The 18,600-nt window shown below is 42.0% G+C and overlaps 1 protein-coding gene across 4 annotated transcripts in view; it reads left to right on the forward strand.

The window, feature by feature from the left end:
- The window catches only part of PROM1 (prominin 1), a 165,079-nt gene that overhangs the window by 112,000 nt on the left and 34,479 nt on the right, over positions 1 to 18,600 (forward strand). For all 4 annotated transcript variants that reach the window (XM_081226402.1, XM_081226399.1, XM_081226400.1 and 1 more), the window contains 6 exons: positions 245 to 365; positions 4,234 to 4,297; positions 5,191 to 5,280; positions 11,593 to 11,810; positions 13,965 to 14,039; positions 16,289 to 16,352. In XM_081226402.1, coding sequence (XP_081082528.1) covers positions 245 to 365; positions 4,234 to 4,297; positions 5,191 to 5,280; positions 11,593 to 11,810; positions 13,965 to 14,039; positions 16,289 to 16,352 — 632 coding nt within the window. The remainder of the gene's footprint in view (positions 1 to 244; positions 366 to 4,233; positions 4,298 to 5,190; positions 5,281 to 11,592; positions 11,811 to 13,964; positions 14,040 to 16,288; positions 16,353 to 18,600) is intronic.

The raw sequence follows: 18,600 nt of genomic DNA on the forward strand, positions 1-18,600 counted from the left end.
ACGTGTCTTGAATGGATATGTGTCTTCCCTGAGAGGACTGAGTCTTGTTCTGTGGCCCACATTTGGTGGTGGGTGGATTATGGGATGGAGGCAGGAAGCCTGTAGCAGTGGAGGAGCTGGGCTTGGGGAGCAGGGGTTCTCTGCACAGGAAGACCTTCCGCCTCCTCCCGGCTGTGGGCTGCTCTGCACCTGGCCACACGGCCATGGCTCCCACAGTAAATGCTCTCCTTTCCTTTTCCTGCAGCATTGGTATCATCTGTGGTTTTGTGGCGAACCAACACATAAGGACTCACATCGAAAAGACTCACAAATTGTCAGAAAGTAATTTCAACGACTTGAGAACCCTCCTGAATGCAACTCCAGGGGTAAGGACCACAATCTATATCCCATGATGCTTTGTGTTTGAGGCCTTTGGGAGTTCCTGTATATATTTGGAATCTTATTTGGACCTTCTGGAAACCCTATAATCATTGTAGACAGGTGTTGTCTTTTAAAGATAAAGGAATAAAGGCCTAGCAAGTGATTTTCAAAAGAGTACAAAGCGTAATTTCAGAATTGGTGCTTTTATTTTATTTCATTTTACTTTATTTCTTTTATTAGTATATAATTATAAGGTATAACATATAATTATATTACTTATTATAAAAGTGCTTAACCATTTTAAAGGTCTCATGATGTTTTCAATTTTATTTATTTATTTTTGGCTGTGTTGGTCTTCCTTGCTGCCCAGGGGCTTTCTGTAGTTGTGGCGAGCGGGGGCTACTTTTCGTTGTGGTGCGCGGGCTTCTCATTGCAGTGGCTTCAATTGTTGTGGAGCATGGGCTCTAGAGCGGAGTCTCAGTAGCTGTGGCGCACAGGCTTAGTTGCTCCGCGGCATGTGGGATCTTCCTGGACCAGGGCTCGAACCCGTGTCCCCTGCATTGGCAGGAGGATTCTTAACCACTGCGCCACCAGGGAAGCCCCATGACTTTTTTTTAAATTAATTAATTTATTTTTGCTGTGTTGGGTCTTCGTTTCTGTGCGAGGGCTTTCTCTAGTTGTGGCAAGCGGGGGCCACTCTTCATCGCGGGGCGCAGGCCTCTCATTATCGCGGCCTCTCTTGTTGCGGAGCACACGCTCCAGACGCGCAGGCTCAGTAATTGTGGCTTACGGGCCTAGCTGCTCCATGGCATGTGGGATTTTCCCAGACCAGGGCTCGAACCCGTGTTCCCTGCATTAGCAGGCAGATTCTCAATCACTGCGCCACCAGGGAAGCCCCCGACTTTTTTTAAAAAGAAAAATCTTTGGTGCCACTGTCCTTTCTTTTTCACAATATCATTAACTCCCCATCGTTTGTTTGAAGTTACTCTGGTAATGAAACCTTTCTGTTTTATAAACACTTATTTGCTAATATCTGTATAGATGTGTAAAATTCCTTGGGAAGGAGAGACACACACACATGCACGGAAGTTGTCTCTGGGGACAGGGTGACCTGAGGGTACCTTTTTTCTGTATCCCAGAAGCACACTGATGCTTTCCCTATTCAGAACATCTTTTTTAAAAACCTCTCAGCAGAGGGCTTCCCTGGTGGCGCAGTGGTTAAGAATCCGCCTACCAATGCAGGGGACACAGGTTCGAGCCCTGGTCCAGGAAGACCCCACATGCCGCAGAGCAACTAAGCCCATGCGCCAACAGGCCTAGAACCTGTGCTCTGCAACAAGAGAAGCCTCCGCAATGAGAAGCCCGCACACCTCAACGAAGAGTAGCCCCTGCTCGCTGCAACTAGAGAAAGCCCGCGTGCAGCAATGAGGACCCAACGCAGCCAATAAATAAATAAATAAATAAATAAATAAATAAAAACCTCTCAGCAGAAACCATCAAACATATGATGCTGAGCTAATGGGTACCAACATGCAGAGAGAAGGATGCTATCCTCTTAGATTCACTAATAAGAGCCTGCCAGAATCCATGGGCTTCCTTACACAGGGATGTGTTCTTACAGGTTTAATATATTCTAAAAAAATGCCAACACATTAAATACGGTACTAGTTTTTTAATATGTGGTTGGAACTAAAAATGCAAGGAGTGCAGGAATTTTTAATATTGAGATTATAGAAGCTAACTTTATTCAGCTTTATAGCCTGTGCAGAGGGGGAAATGCTTCATTTCCCCAGTTTGTGGGTAAAAATTCATAGTATTTTTTACCTATCATTCTAAAGATGCCAAAGTAAAATCTGTTTCGTAAAAAGTTGGCAAAGTTAAACACACAGCAATCATAGCTGGTGAACTTTGAGACTGCTTTCATAATCTTGGAAAGAGACTAAAGTGTTATGGCTTTGGGGGAAACTTATGTAGTTCAAAATATATGAAAGAGCTCTAACAAAGCTATAAAAAATTGGGCAGAGAATGTCAATAATTGATTTACAGAGGAAATATAACTGGTCCCAAACATCATAAAAAATTTTTAATACACCTTTATTGGAGTATAATTGCTTCACAATGGTGTGTTAGTTTCTGTTGTATAACAAAGTGAATCAGCTATACGTATACATATATCCCCATATCCCCTCCCTCTTGAGCCTCCCTCCCACCCCCCCTATTCCACCCCTCTACGTCGTTGCAAAGCACCGAGCCGATCTCCCTGTGCTATGCAGCTGCTTCCCACTAGGTAACTATTTTACAGTCGGTCGTGCATATATGTCGAGGCTACTCTCACTTCGCCCCAGCTTCCCCCTCCCCACCGTGCCCTCAAGTCCATTCGCTATGTCTACGTCTTTATTCCTGCTCTGCCACTAGGTTCATCAGTACCATTTTTTTTTTTTTTTAGATTCCATATATATGTGTTAGCATACGATATTTGTTTTTCTCTTTCTGACTTACTTCACTCTGTATGACAGACTCTAGGTCCATCCACCTCACTACAAATAACTCAATTTCATTTCTTTTTATGGCTGAGTAATATTCCATTGTGTATATGTGCCACATCTTCTTTATCCATTCATCTGTCAGTGGACACTTAGGTTGCTTCCATGTCCTGGCGATTGTAAATAGAGCTGCAATGAACATTGTGGTGCATGTCTCTTTTTGAATTATGGTTTTCTCAGGGTATATGCCCAGTAGTGGGATTGCCAGGTCGTATGGTAGTTCTATTTTTAGTTTTTTAAGGAACCTCCATACTGTTCTTCATAGTGACTGTATCAATTTACATTCCCACCAACAGTGCAAGAGGGTTCCCTTTTCTCTACACCCTCTCCAGCATTTATTGTTTATAGACTTTTTGATGATGGCCATTGTGACCGGTGTGAGGTGATACCTCATTGTGGTTCTGATTTGCATTTCCCTAATGATCAGTGGTGTTGAGCATCTTTTCATGTGTCTCTTGGCCATCTGTATGTCTTCTTTGGTGAAATGTCTACTTAGGTCTTCTGCCCATTTTTTAATAGGGTTGTTTGTTTTTTTGATATTGAGCTCCATGAGCTGTTTGTATATTTTGGAGATTAATCCTTTGTCCGTTGTTTCATTTGCAAGTTAACCTTACTCTAGTAATTGGAGAAATGAACAATTAAATAATAATGCACATTTTCACTAAGAAGATGGATAATAGTTATTTTATTTAAAAGTGGTAACATCCAGGGTTGCAGAGGGTGTGGGGAAGCAGACCCACAAAGACACAGTAGGCAGAAGGGTGAGTGGCCCCAGCAGAGGTCAGTAATAGCTGCTAAGTAAAATGATTCTAGGGTGGTAGATTTCTCACGGCCTCAAATTCTCTTCAGCTCCTCCTTTCAAGAGGTGGATCTGTTTTCCATCCCCTCAAATCTTGGATGTGTCTGTGACCTGCTTTGACCAAACGGATGAAGTAGACGTGACCTTGTGCTAGTTTTGACCTTAGGCTTCCAAAGGCCTTGCAGTGTCTACTCTTGTCCTCTTGCTAGAGGGACCGCTATGTGAAAACATCCAGGCTGGCCGCTTGGGAGGAGAGACCACATAGAGAGAGGGATCCATTTGTCCCCAGTCAAGCCAGCGCCAACCAGGAGATTGGCATAGCCAATCCACAGAATCATGAGAAATAAGAAATTATATTTCTTAAGCCAATAAGAATTCTGAGCATCCAAAAAATAGAAATATCTCTAAGAACCTGCTTTCTTTTAGAAAACACTCTAATTCAGGATAATTTTCATATGTTAAATCTCTTTTTATTGTGTCTTGGGAAACCTCCAGAAGAAGAGGTTTCATTTAATCTTTTTTTTTTTTAAGCAAATTGACTATGTACTGGACCAGTATACCACCACAAAGGCAAGGGCATTCTCAGATCTGGACAGTGAGTAAAATTTAATGTTGCCTCAAATGTGTTTGTTTTGGCTAGAAGATGCTATGGCCATCTCCCATAAAACATGGACTAAGAAATGTAGTATGCTGTTTCTGCAATTTCTGTGTGAACAAAGGGGGAAAACAGAACAGTAATTCCCTAGCATTATTGACAACATGTAGTTTGTTACTCAGCCATTAAAGCCTAGCATATATTATAAAAATGCTTCTGCTTTCCTGCAGTCACAGGCACCTGTTCTTCACTCCCCACGCGAGAGAAGAATTGGGTCTCTGTCTGATCTGCTGTTAAAGACAGATATGGGCCCCCCGGAGAAGCCAGTGGCTTCAGGAATTAGAGGGGTGGGTGGTGCTGGTCCCCACATGCTCAGTGGTTAGCAACCAGGGGCTGTTTTGCCCTCAAGATGACATCTGGCAACATCTGGAAGCATGTTCAGTGTCCCGGTTGGGTCCCATCCATTGGCAGAGGCCAGGGATGTGGCTAAAAACCCTGCAACACACAGGTCAGGTCCCACAGGAAAGACGGATCTGGCCCCCAACGTCGATAGAGCCCAGGTTCAGAAACCCTGGTCCAGCTGGAGAGGTTAGGGACACCTGCAGCCGTGAATCAAGGTGATAAGGTGAACCTATTCCTAGTACAAAGAAACACCGAGTCTGCGGTGGTTACGTTTTCACGGGGGCGCAGCTGGTGTAAGGGCTTGGAAGTGTGCCAAGAAATCTCCACATGAGAGTCCACGGCCATACGGGGTGTGGAGTGAAAAGTGGGATTTCGCGTCGGGAGAGACTAAACCAGGCAACGAAATCAGCATCGGGAAGAGGCTGAGAGGTAAGAGGAGAATAAAGAGAGAGACCCCACCCTCACTGTCCCTTATGCTTCTTGGAATGTAGATATTAAGTTGTTGCTGGGAGGCGGAATTTTCGAACAGCTCAAACCTAAAGTGGCCCCTGTGCTGGATGACATCAAGGCCATGGCAGAAGGTAAGCACCGTGGCAGCAGGACCAAGACAGCCTCCACCCGGAAGGCACAGCTTCCGAGGCTCCCTCGGCCTTTTCTCGTTTTCCCTGAGGGTCAGCTAGGGCAGAGCCACAGTCCGTCCGTCCTTCCTCCCTCCCTCCCTTTCTCTCTTCCATCCTTCCCACCTCCCTTCCCCCCTTCCTTTTTCCCTTCCCTCCCTCCTCCCTCCCTCCCTCCCTTTCTTTCCTTCCTTCCTTCCACACCTGGCCCCTGCCTATCTTTCCAGTCTCTTCCACCAGCACCCACTTTCCATTCTAGCCGTGAATCTCAGTGTTCATTCTGTTGTAAGTCCCCAAAGGTGTCATTCTTCCCCAGACCCTGTACTGCACAGGCTTCCTCTGCCTGAAAGGCCACAGAACCTTCTTCATCTAACGTACATATTAGAAAATTGTGTTCCTAGAATGTGTATTTAGCTTTGACAAAGACTGAAGTTTAAAACAGCAAGGCTTGTCTTTAGAATGAGTCTTACCCCTATGGTTGAATCATAGTCAATCACAGCAGAGGATCAGTGGTACCTGAATAAAGGAAAATAGATGGAAGAAAAAAGAAAACAAACAAAAACATAAGTTTTCTTGCTTTTGTCCTTACTGGGATATTGTTAGTGTACAACAGTTGTCCGAAGTTCACAACAAATACACTTAAACTCGACTGAAATAAATCTTCAGCCAGTGGTTAATTTTGTTTCTATCCATTAGCCGTATTTCTGACGGAAGGAGATGGGTTGGGGAGGGGTCCTTCCTTCCTTCCTTTCCCTCATGGTGAGGAAATGAGGCCTCCTGCCACCCGTATTATTGACCGAGGAAGCTGATTGTCCAGCCCCAGTCAGTCCTCAGATGAACACAGGCCCTGCTGCCAGCTTGACTGCAACCTCAGGAGAGATCCTGAGCTCAACCACTCAGCTAAGCCAATCCCAGATTTCTGACCCTCACATACTGTGTGAGATAATAAACCTTTGTAGTTTTAAGCTGCTGACTTTTGGAATAGTATCTCCTGCAGCAATAGATAACTAATACAGTGCACAATCTGCAGTGGCAGCTATTTTCCTAAACCATCAATTTCCTATGCAGCCTTCAACACACGGAGAAGGAGAACTAAAAGCTTCTGATTTCTGATTTTTGTGACTCAGCAGAATATAATACTCCTTGATTTTTTTTTTTTTTTTTTTTTTTTTCAGTACGCGGGCCTCTCACTGCTGTGGCCTCTCCTGTTGCAGAGCACAGGCTCCGGACGCGCAGGCTCAGTGGCCATGGCTCACGGGCCCAGCCGCACATGTGGGATCTTCCCGGACCGGGGCACGAACCCGTGTCCCCCGCATCGGCAGGCAGACTCCCAACCACTGCATCACCAGGGAAGCCCAATACTCCTTGATTTTAAGGCAGCATATATTGTATAGACCTTTGGATTAATTAATGTCTTTTTTGGGGAAAAGAGGAAAGTACCACATTAAGTGCAAAATTGATTGCATGCTCATTTCACTAAAGTTAAAATGTCAAAAAGAAAGCAAAAGGAGCCAGTGAATCAGGGAAATACTGTAATGTTTAAAAACTGAAAGACGGCCCACTATGGCAACAAAAAATAATGAGTGAAAGAAAAAATACACAAAAATGGTAACACAATGGACTAACAAGGGGGCATTGTTTTAAAGAGCTCAGTGTCCAAGGAGTGTAACCTCTTATTCCTGTTAATTAGTACATTTTCTTACAACTGAGTGTTACATTTCTTTCTTCCAATAACCCCATTTACGACACAAAATGAACTCTTTGTCATCATGGCTGACAGATGGCCCCCAAACCGTGTGTTATTGTCCTTTATTGAAAATTAAATGGCATTAGTCATAAAATGACACCCTACATAAGTAGGGTGTCAGGTTGAAATATCAAAATACTAAAAAAGTGAATTTGCAATGGAGCACCTTGTGCTTGTTTATTAAGCCCGTTAACTAATAGTATATAGTGGAGGGTCGATAACTACCGTAATTTCAAAGTAGTGATGAGCAGACACAATACTGCCAGATATCAGCAAACACTGAATATTAAATGAAAATATTTCTGATTTCTTCAGTGACAGAGGCACTGACAGAGATTCACTGTCTACTTTCATAAGAGAATCAAAGGCTAAGTGTACCTGGAGGCTAGTGGAGATGAAGATGTGGGTTTGGTTTGGTTTGGTTTTTTTTTCTTCCAAGTTCACAAATCCCTTTGAGTATGTGCACAGACCCCAGTTTAAGAACCGCCGATTTCACCTCAAATAGTTCAGGTTTGTCCAGGTAACTGATTATATCAGAAACAAGGAGCTCCATGTTGTCCTAGAGTTGAATGAACAGTCTTCAGTGATTACTCTGTCATTTGCTGTTTGAGCATTTCTGCCACAGGAATGAAAATGAAGCCCAGACTTTTTCCCCAGAGAAGTTACCTTCCATAGCTGCCTGCCTTCTCTCCCCCTCACCCCCCCTTCACCCAGCCCTGTGTCTTAGCAGGAAATATCACTTAATTGGCGGGAACAAAACTATGAGGAGAGGTGGACACCTTGGTGGCTCCTCATTGCTTCACCTTGAGACTTCATCACTCATGTCTAATAGCCACGCAAAACCTTCCCTCTCCACTGCCCTCGGCATCCCTCTTGCTAATGATCCTCTGGGGTCCCCTCATTATAACTTCAAGTGTTTACACCTCACTGATGGATTAATCATCATTTGGGCTGACCCTCTGACCTTTTACAATCAAATCTCTCCTGTCATCTCTCTTACTCTCTTATAAAAACACCTTTTGAGTAATCATGTGTCATTTACCTGATTCATACAGACAAATCTCTATCTGGTTTTCAACTAAGTGGACTGTTGTCTCATGCAACTGAAACTAGCTTCAGGTGAGGCTTGATCTAGTGGTGAGATTCTTTCCATCTAGCTGTTCTCTACAGTGTCTGCATCATTCTAATGCAAACTCCCCTTGCAGTTTAGAGAGGGCTGACACCAGCCACACTGGTCCTCCTCCTCAACCAGATTTCCCTCCAGTTGGGTCATCTGAGGTCCCATGGCCAGCTCTGAACCAGTGCTACATAGGGGAAATGGGTTGCCTGGGGGCAGTCAAGGCCCACTCCTTAAGCTGAGGGTGGGACCCATGTTACCCAAACTCTGCTGCACCATAGGGGAGGGGTGACATGGCTTCTGAGATGCCAGCCAGCCAAGTCCAACAAAGCAAGTGTTTGTAGAATTGATCAGCCATGAAGTAAAATTTAGAAAGCTATTGAGTGTTGAGGTCCTGCCCTGTGGCAATGCTATATAGCAGGTACTTTTCCTGCATCATGTCAGTCGGTGCTCACAACAGCTCTGTGGGGTGAGTATGGTTACCTCCATTTTACCAACTCAAGATAGTGAGGCTCAGAGTTCATGTAACTTGTCCCAGATGAGGTAGCTGGGAAGTGGCGGAGTTGGGATCCAGACCCTGGTCTGATTATAAGGCCTGTGCTGCCTGGACCATTCCAGATGGTATTTGGGTACATTTGGGAGTGTTAAGGTGTAGGGTGCTTCTGGGCCATCCACAGCAACACAGCACAGTGTAACTTTGAAAGAACAGTTGGGAATCTGGAGTTCAAGAGCTGATGTGACCACAGGATGATGCCAGGCATCTCTGCACCCCAGATCCCTCTCAAGTCAGTGCATTGGTGTAGTGGTTGGCCAAGATCCCTTCCAGCTCCCAAATTATGTGAAGACAAATGCTGTGCAAAATGGTGCAACGTGGTTGGCATGTACCGTTACTTTTTGCCTCATGGTTTGCCCAGTTTTTAATGTTTGCATTACAATTCTAGCTGGATTAAAGTCGATTAAAACAGATTTTTTTTCTTTTCAGTGCTTCCTGTATTATTGAAGTTATATATATATATATATATATATATATATATATTTTTTTTTTTTTTTTTTTTTTTTAAGCCAGCCTGAATAAGTTAAACTTTAGCCTCTGATGTTGCCAGAGCTTCTTAAAATGTACTCAATAAACTGCTTTGGCAAGTTTTTTGCTAAAAATCCTTTGCAACCTTATGTGTCTGGTGGCCTTTGGAGAAAGCAGAAATATGCAAATGAATTTGTGCAAATCATATTTGAGCTGCAAGCTAAGACCTATAAAGGAAATGTTCTATGAACTAATAAAATGTTAATTAGCTAAAATTGAGAATCTAACATATCTTTCCACTGACTCCAGATACATAATATATGTGATCTTGGTAGGCTTGGAATGACCCCCAGAGTTATAACCCAGTAGACATTTTATAAAATGCTTTGAAGCCTTTGGAAAATAAAAACAAAATTATTACTTCTGAGTCCTTCTTGGTACATGACAGCGTAGCACCCATAACATAGAATGTCTGTACACAGTGCCTAAATGGACACATGTTTTCTGAGCCATCAACTCGTTTTATCATCCATCATTCTTTGTTGTTGCTGTTGTTTGTTTGTTTGTTTCTTGCCTTAAAATAACCCATCTTGAAGTCAAAGTGGAAAAGGCAATGAGAGGTAAACCACAGAACATTAAAATGTGAGGTGTGTGATATGAGTTATATTTTGCAATGGTCTTTTGCATTCTGTTGTGTGTTTCTAGTTGCAGCTGTGTTCTTTGATTCTTGTTTCCCTGTGGAAGATATTTATTGAGCCTCTAATATGAGCTGGGTACTAGCTCCATGCTTTGCTGATAATCCTGGGAGGTAGGTGGAAAAGATGAGAAACTGAGGTCCAGAATGACTCTTTGATAAAATCTTTGTTATTATTATTATAATTATTATTATCTCAAATACTGTTCAGATAGTATAGCCTTGCTATAGCACGTTTGGCAAACTCTTTCACCTCTCAGGACCTCAGTTTACTCATCCGTAAATTAGGAGGCTGGTTCGGTCATCTCCTGGTTACTAGGGGAATCTGTGATTCTAGGCTGTGCCTTAGCAGGTTTGCTCTTAGGAGATGGCATTACCTATGTCATCCAAGATGGCACCCCAACCTAGTTTTGATGATTTACCCTGAGACCTGGGGAGGCTTTCAGGATTGGACTGTATAACCCTTCATCCCCAATTCTATCACCTTATCTGAATAGAAAATCTTGGAGTCTGCTTCAAACAATCTTTTCTCTTGAATTTTGGTCCTGTCCTGGAAGGTAGTAGAAGAACTGGGGTGAGCCCTCGTAATACTTTCGGCAAGAGACCACGACAGGAAAGCATTAAAGTGTGTGTGTGTGTGTGTGTGTGTGTGTGTGATTTTAGAACCAAGTTTTATGTGGTTGCCAGGGAAAATTGGGAAGACCAGTTTTTAAGGGCATTTACACTTTCCTAGCAACATGCAATTGTGGCCTGATGCCCTGACATCTGTTCTGTGAGCCCAGAAGACTTATTTGCTTTGAAGAAAATCAGTGCCCTCTAATTTAAGTTTCACATCTTTTAGTGCTGTGATTTTAAGTCGCTGTAGAAAAGAGTTGTATTTTGCTACCTCCCAAGTCATGAATATGGATTTCTATACCCCAGAGAAATCAAGATAGCAAACATTTTTTAGGGATCACCTAGTATAAGGATGTGTCCTAGGCTGCGGGACTTCCAAAATAAAACAGGTGGACTCACTGCTATTGAGGAATTTCAATTTGACCATTCTAATCCCCACATTTTGTGATGAACATGGTGGTGGTTTCACCATTTTTCAGATGAAGACATTGCCAAAGAATGCTCAGGAATCGACTTCAGGTTACACAGCAAGTAGCGAAGTTGGGATCTGTACCTAGACTCGCCTGAATCCAAATCTGTGATCTTAACCATCGCTGTGTCTACTTCCAGCTCTTTGAATATCCATCACCAAAATCCCTCTGGGTGTGATCAGTTTTTATGTGAATTAAAACTCCTTGGGATTGAAGATGCTGGCCTGTCTGGGCTGACCTCTTCAAAGCTAGGCAAGGCTAGGGCGGTGACACCTTTTCTTGTGGCTTCTGCTCCAATGCTAGCCAGTTAATGCTGTGCCCACGAGTCCCAGTCACATTCCTAGGTTGGTACTCACCCCCTGCGTATTTGTAAGAGCCCCCAGGTAGGAAAGCTGAGTTGGTTGGAGTAGCTGTCAGAGGCAGAGGAGGCCATCAATGTCCCTGTATTCCCCTTTCAGACTGCCCCTCACAGCAGGCTCCTCTGGTTGCCTTCCAGTATCATTTACAAGTTTATCGCAGGTTCCTTTAGGGTACTTTTGTAGATGAGAAGGGATTTTTCCACTTGCCAGCCCTGTGGGTGCCTCTGTTCTGAAGCAGGCTGTGTTCCTACAGAAATCCAAGAGACCAGAGAAACCCTGGTCGAAGTGAACAGTATCTTAACGGACATGAGACAGTTATCTGCAAATCTTAGCAACAGCCTGAGTAACGTTAAAAGGAACCTGGAGCAAGCACTCACTGACCCCATGTGCTCTGTGCATCCGGTAATGACCACTTGCAGCAACATTATGAACTCTCTAAGCCTTCTGGATGGCAGCATCGATTTTGACCAGGTGAGGAGGTAACCTGGCTTCAGGGCAGTGTCATTGGGACAGCTGGGGAGGGCTAAGCATGGGCTCACCCATCAGGTGCCCAGTGGCTGGGGGTCTCTGTCAGCCTTCCTAGTTATTTAGCCGTCATGTTGAAACGGCTGCAGGAGGAGAGAAGGAATAATGGGAAATACTCCTTGAGAGTTCTCTGCCATCGATTTGATGAAATATATCAGAATGAATTTAGCTTTTTTTTGTTCCGATTCTTCTTTTTCTAATTTTTATTTTATTTTGACAGTTTCAATGTGCATTTTATAAGATATTGGCTATATTCCCTGTGTTGTACAATGTATCCTTGTAGCTCATTCTATCCATAATAGCTGTTCCTCTTAATCCCCAACCCTGATATTGCCCCTCCCCGCTCGCCACCGGGAACCACTAGTTTGTACTCTGTATCTGTGATGAATTCAGGTTTAAAAAGGAAAAAGGAAGCAGAAGGCATTTTTGTAGACCTTTAAAAATTAAAATATATTTTTAAATGATAGGCCTAGTATATTAACCACAGGTGCCTAGATATAAGGTAATTTCTCACATTCCCAAAGAGAAGATTAGAAAAAAAAGAATTTGGAGCAACTTGAATATATAAAGTTCTGGGATGTAGATAAAATAATCATGTCTACTTATAATTTTTAATGTATCAATATAGTGATAGGTACACATCACACTTTATATAAAACAATATTTTAATATAGCTAGATTTTTCTGACTTTCACATTTCATGAATCAATTTTATTCAAACACTTCACATTCAACATCTGTGTTGAATCTACTACAATCACTTTTGTTGTCATTGAACAGTTTTCAGAGTGTAGGACCTATACTTGCATTTAAATTGTTTGAAATCGAGTTCTTTTGGGGGTAACTTTTTTTTTAACATCTTTATTGGAGTATAATTGCTTTGCATGATATGTTACTTTCTGCTGTATAACAAAGTGAATCAGCTATACATAAACATATATCCCCATATCTCCTCCCTCTTGTGTCTGAGGTAACTTTTAAGTTTGATGGGCTTTTAAAACATGCAGAAAATCTGCAAGATTGGTGTACAAGGAAGCCCTGTTTACATCTTTTACCCAGATTCACCAGTTGTCAACACTTTGCTCCATTTGCTTAATGGTATTATTTTATACATTTATCTATGTATCTATCGTCTATTCGTACTATCGTATATATGCGTACAATACTATGCATTTTGTCCTTTTCTCAATCATTTGGAGGTAAGTTGCAGACATTATGCCCTTTTACCCTTAAATATTTCAGTGCATTTCCTAACTTTACCTAACCATTATGATTACCAAAATTAGGACATATGACATTGACCCAATACTACCGTCTAATCCACAGTTTATATTCAAATTTTGCCAATTTTTCTAAAAAATGCTCTTTAAAAAAAATTTTTTTTTCCTTTCTCCAGTTTAAGGTCCAGTCTAGAGTACACATTGCCTTTAGTTGTCATGTGTCTTTAGTTCCTTTAATCTGGAACAGTTTCTCAATCTTTTTTCTTTGGTGACATTGACATTTTTTAAGACTGTAGGCCATTTATTTTATAGAATGACTTTCGATTTAGGTTTGTCTGATGTTCCCTCATGATTCGATTTGAGTTATGCCTATTTATCAGGGATTTCACAAAAGTGATGTTGTGTTCTTGATACGTTGTGTCAGGAGGCCCATGATATTTGTCCCAGAATTGGTAAGAGATAGAACACGTTAAATCCATGTATAACACTATAAATGAAAAATTTATTCCAGACTACGTACCAATATAACCACTATTACTTTTAAACATGTTTTTTAAAAGGTTGTTTACAACTCTATTCAACAATATTCAGTACCTGAAATTGTGAGGTCACACATATTCAATCTGTGTTACATTTCTTGCCCTTATTTTTAGCTGACTGCAATAAGAGACCTTCAAACATCTAAAATTAGTGCTTGTAGAGTTCATTCTGAGCTAATGTGTCTTCCTCCAACAATACACTATTGTTCAAAGGAAACTTAGATCACACCCTATAATATAGAGACTTCAGGACTTGGATTTAAGATGATTCCCTTTTTTATGACAAATAATTTGGGTGGGGGTAATCACCTTGCTTTATATCTTGTTTTATAAAATTTCAGCTCCCATCTTTGGATGAACAAATTGGTAACCTTAATGATATTCTTCAAACAAATTTGTCCAGCCTAGTCCAAAAGGTATGTTTTTTGGAAAAAAAAATACAGTAGATTATTTTAAAGAATAGAATAGTACATAAGGAAATAGGTAACAGCAAAAAAGCAGTGAAATTCTGGACAGGAGTTGCCAAGAAGGGTGATAGATGTTATCCTCCAGGTAATTTTGTTCATTCCCATTCAAGAATTTTTTATTATGCATCTATTGTATGCAAAGCACCTTGCTAGGACCATAAGAGATAAAAAGAAAAACATGATCTCATCTTCCTGGGGCTCAGAATTGGATGGGTATAGTGTTGGACCCCATGCTGATTCTGACACAAGATGCTCTCCCACTCTGCCGGTGAGTCAGCCATGTTGATTTTGTTTCTTCCCACTTCTGCTTCATGTGTACAGGCTGTGTGCTGTGCCTGGCACTCTCTTCTTTCTCCCTCTCCTTTGCCTAGCTTCTTGGGCTACTAGGGACTAGTTACTTTAAGCTTTATATATCACTTTCTTAACGAGGCCTTCCCTGGGCATCTTGACCAGATCAAAACCTTTTTTAATACATTCTTACAGCATTTCAAATATTCTTTGTTAAGTTCCTTACAACTGTGATTATTGCTTTCATGTCTTGATTGTGCCACAAGACTGTAAATCCTAAAACAAGCAGGGGTCACATTGGTCTAGAATACTGTGATTTCCCCAGTAGCCTAAAAGGAGGAGAATAGCTTTATTCTTGAATCTGTCTTTTAGCATGGGTATAAAAAAGTCATCAGATATCTATTAAACACTCACCTACATATACTAACAAAGGAAGTGTCCCCTTAAACAAGTCATTGAAAACTCCTGGTCTTTGCAGTCTGATGTCACCTCATTTGTCAAATGAGGGAATTGAACCAGGAGATCTGTAAGTCCTCTTCCAGCCATTAAACCTCTTAAGATGGGTCACCTCCCCAAGTCCAAACACAGATAAACGTAGAGGGGTCAGTTGTACCAAACCAACACAAGCACCAGTGTGCTGGGTGGTTTAGTTGCCTTTGAGGAAACAGAAATCATGAATGTTCTTTTTATGGCATTGATGTTGCTAGGCTAAAGTGGAAACTTGTTGGCACCATAAATCTTATAAACTTTGTAACTTAGATTGGACTGCTATAAAAGAATATCATAGAGTAGGTGGTATATAAACAACAGAAATGTATCTCTCACACTTCTGGTGGCTCAAAGTCCAAGATCAGTTTGCCAGCAGGGTTGGGTTTTGATGAGGACACTTTCCAGGTTGCAGACAGCCATTTTCTCTTTGTATTCTCGCAGGGTGAAGAGAGCTCTCTGGGGTCCCTTTTAAGAGGGCACTAATCCCGTTCATGGGGGCTCCATGCTCATGACTTAACAACCTTCCAAAGGCCCCACCTCCTAATAACATCACACTGGGGATTAGGATTTCAACATATGCATTTTGGGGAGATAGACATTTCGTTCATAAGAGGTTGTAATCACTTCAGTGTTCCCTAGCAGATGTCTAAATATGCCAGCAGACAGTGAGAAACACAAATTAAGCCCCTTCCAGAGGAAAGGCTGTGCTGATTAGTTGAGTTGCTTGGAAATAATGACATTTTCCTGTCATGGATTTAGCTCCAAAGTGATATAGCTTGGCATGGCTGTTTGGGTTTTCGTTTTAGCCTCACTACAATTTGTATTCTTTCTAAGTTGTGTTTTAGGACATTACTATTTTCTATGAGACTAGATCTCCAATTTTATTGCATAATTGGGCTGGAAAGTAAGATTCTATTTTAAGAAATTCACTTTATAGCCACACACGGTACATTGTGCAGATCAGGGTTTCTTAACCTCAGCACAATTTGGGCTGGATAATTCCTTGTGCTGGGGCCTGTGCACTGCTGGATATTTAGTAGCACCCCGGCTTGTGCCCACACAGTGCCAAGAGCACCCACACAACTGTGATAACCAAACGTCTCCCAACATCTCCTGGGGGACAAAATTGCCCCCAGTTGAGAAACACTTGTATAAATACATGGAAGCTTTTAACATGAGTTAAAAGTTAAAAATTAAAAACTCTTAATGTGATCTTCAACAGATACAATTTAAAGCAAGTCCTCCTCACTAAAAGGGAGTTTTTTTCTAGACTGTTAATGACTGTATCATGATCCTTTCAGCCTTAAGATGAAGGTTACATTTAATATTGCTTCTCTGCTCCATTCTAAGCTTACCATGAATACTAGTGAACTGCTCTTCTACTTACACTGTATATCCATTGATTTTGAATTATTTTTTAGGGCTATAAATCTTTTAACGCTATACCTGGGATAGTGCAAAATGAAACCGTGAACATCGTATCAGGTGAGATTCCCAAATGGAAGTAATTGTGTATCTCTTCTTGTTAAGAATTGGCTGGTTAGTACAAAGAAATGTATTGTTAAGAATTGTTCTTTTTCCCTCTTAAAAAAATATTCTCTCACTAAAACCTTAAAAACTAGATGAATATTTCAGTTGTGCTACCTTCACCAACTGATGTCGATTTAAAAAAATAATAATCCTATTAGATGCTGACTACCATCCTCCTGTGGCTGGAAACTTCGGGGCCGAGGGCCACACTGTGGTGACAGCCTCCATCAGGAGCTATCAGAGCTGACAACAGCCATAGTTTATGATTTGGAAGGTCATATTTTGATTGTTTTCTCTGTGAATTAATTTTATTTTCTAAACGAACTTAAAATTGATTTTTTAAAAAGAATACTTTGTCTAGGGACTTACTTTGTCTCTTTAGGAAAATGTTCATATGCCTCGGAGGCTGATGTAATGCTACTTTAGGGTCTTAAGCTTGCTTGCAATTTTGGAGAGACAGAACTGAGGTCTGTCAGTTGAGAGAGTTCCACTGGTCTCAAATGACCGAATCACGTTGAATTCAGGTTATGGTATCTGGGGTGAATGTACAGAGAAAGAATGCAGTATAAACAGTTCTTTATGCAGGAACGGGAAGAAACCTGGGTTGTTTGCTAAGGGAAGACATCTCTGAAGCTATGTAAGATTATCTTCTCTCTGTCTCTTTTTTTAAAATCATCTCAGAGCTTCTTTTTATCTGTTGACTAAGTGGTTTTAAAATGTTGTGTTAGAGGTATTTGATTTTTTTTCCCCCTAATATTGTTCTTTCAACCCATTAAGACTTTGGGTAAAAAGGATTTTATCTTACTACATAGTGCTTTGGATGTTTTGTGGGTTCCCTTCTGATTTAAAATATTAAGATATTCAAAACAGAGTTCACACTTTCTTATGCTAGCATCTGAGGGCTAACCCACACTGTACATCTGATAGCCACCTGCTTACTAATCTCTGTGTTTACTTTTTTGTTTCCCCTTTCTGGACCTCTTCTGCCAATACGTGCAGCCCTCCCTTGTAAGTCTGGCCAAGTGAGGCTTGCAGTTCGCGTGAGCGAGGCCGGGTGTACACACTGTCATCACATAAACACGAGCCAGAGTTTTCCCGAATCTGAGCAAGTGCCACTCCATCAGACTGAAGACCAAGCGCTGGTTTTTATGTCTTTCCAAAACCAATAACCCTTAGCTCCAATGTTTTGGGCATTAGGTCCTACCCTGCACACATATTTTGAGTGCCTGCTGTGTGCCAGGCACTGCTGGGCTCTGGGGATGGTAGATAAAGAAGGCATGACCCCTGCCTACCCTTCAGCTGGGCATGGATACAGATGCCCTTTATCACCCTCTGGGAACCTGGTGAGGTGTGTGCAAGGGATCCAAGGTGGGGAGAGGGTAGCAGAAGGCTTCCTGGTGGAAGCAACATCCAAACGGAGGCCTGAAGAAGGCACCAGCCCCTTACAGACCCACCAAGGCTGCGGAGTGTAGGAGGGCAACACAGCCAGAGAACCAGAAGGGGCTCAATTCTGAGTTGAGGAAACTGTGTAGGAGAGAGGACGTCTACATACCACATCTCTCAAACCCCCAGAATTCCCAAGGTTAAAAAAGAGACCTGCAGAGTTACCTTGTGGAGGGTCCTGGGGTCTTGTGGCACACGAGCCATTTGGAGGAGACATCGAGCCACTGTGAGCTCTCCTCCTATGAGCTCTCCATGTGAACCACAGGCTTTGAAAAAAAATTCCCACCATTGTTATGTAATTTCCTTTTGGACGAGGCTACCACCTCCCCTAAGTTCGCTGGGAGCCCTGGGATCGAATTGTGAGCCCTGCCAATCTTGTTTCTGCTGCTGCAGAGACATTTATCTGCCTTTCAGGATCAGTGGACCTTGAACTGATTAGCATGTTTTTGGTATGTCCCTGTCAAGAATCACAGTGGATAAGGCCACCTTCAGATCAGGTGTGAGTGTTGGACCACGTGACAGCTCCCACCCCTGGTGGCTTTGATCCCAGAACCTGCCATGATGGTCAGACACTGTCCAGAAAACTGGAACTTACCTCCTTTCTGGCAGATTAGGGTAGATATTAACAGAAACTATTTGACCGCTGGAATACTATTGCTTTTTGCATGTAAGAGACACAGGTGTGCTTTAACAAGTCTCAATTTGTATGAGTCAAATAAAATTTTAACAAAAGTGTCACCTGGGGTCACTTGTTCAAAAA

The sequence above is a fragment of the Mesoplodon bidens genome, assembly GCF_964165515.1.
Source record: "Mesoplodon bidens genome assembly, chromosome: 1".
In the NCBI taxonomy this organism is placed as follows: domain Eukaryota; kingdom Metazoa; phylum Chordata; class Mammalia; order Artiodactyla; family Ziphiidae; genus Mesoplodon; species Mesoplodon bidens.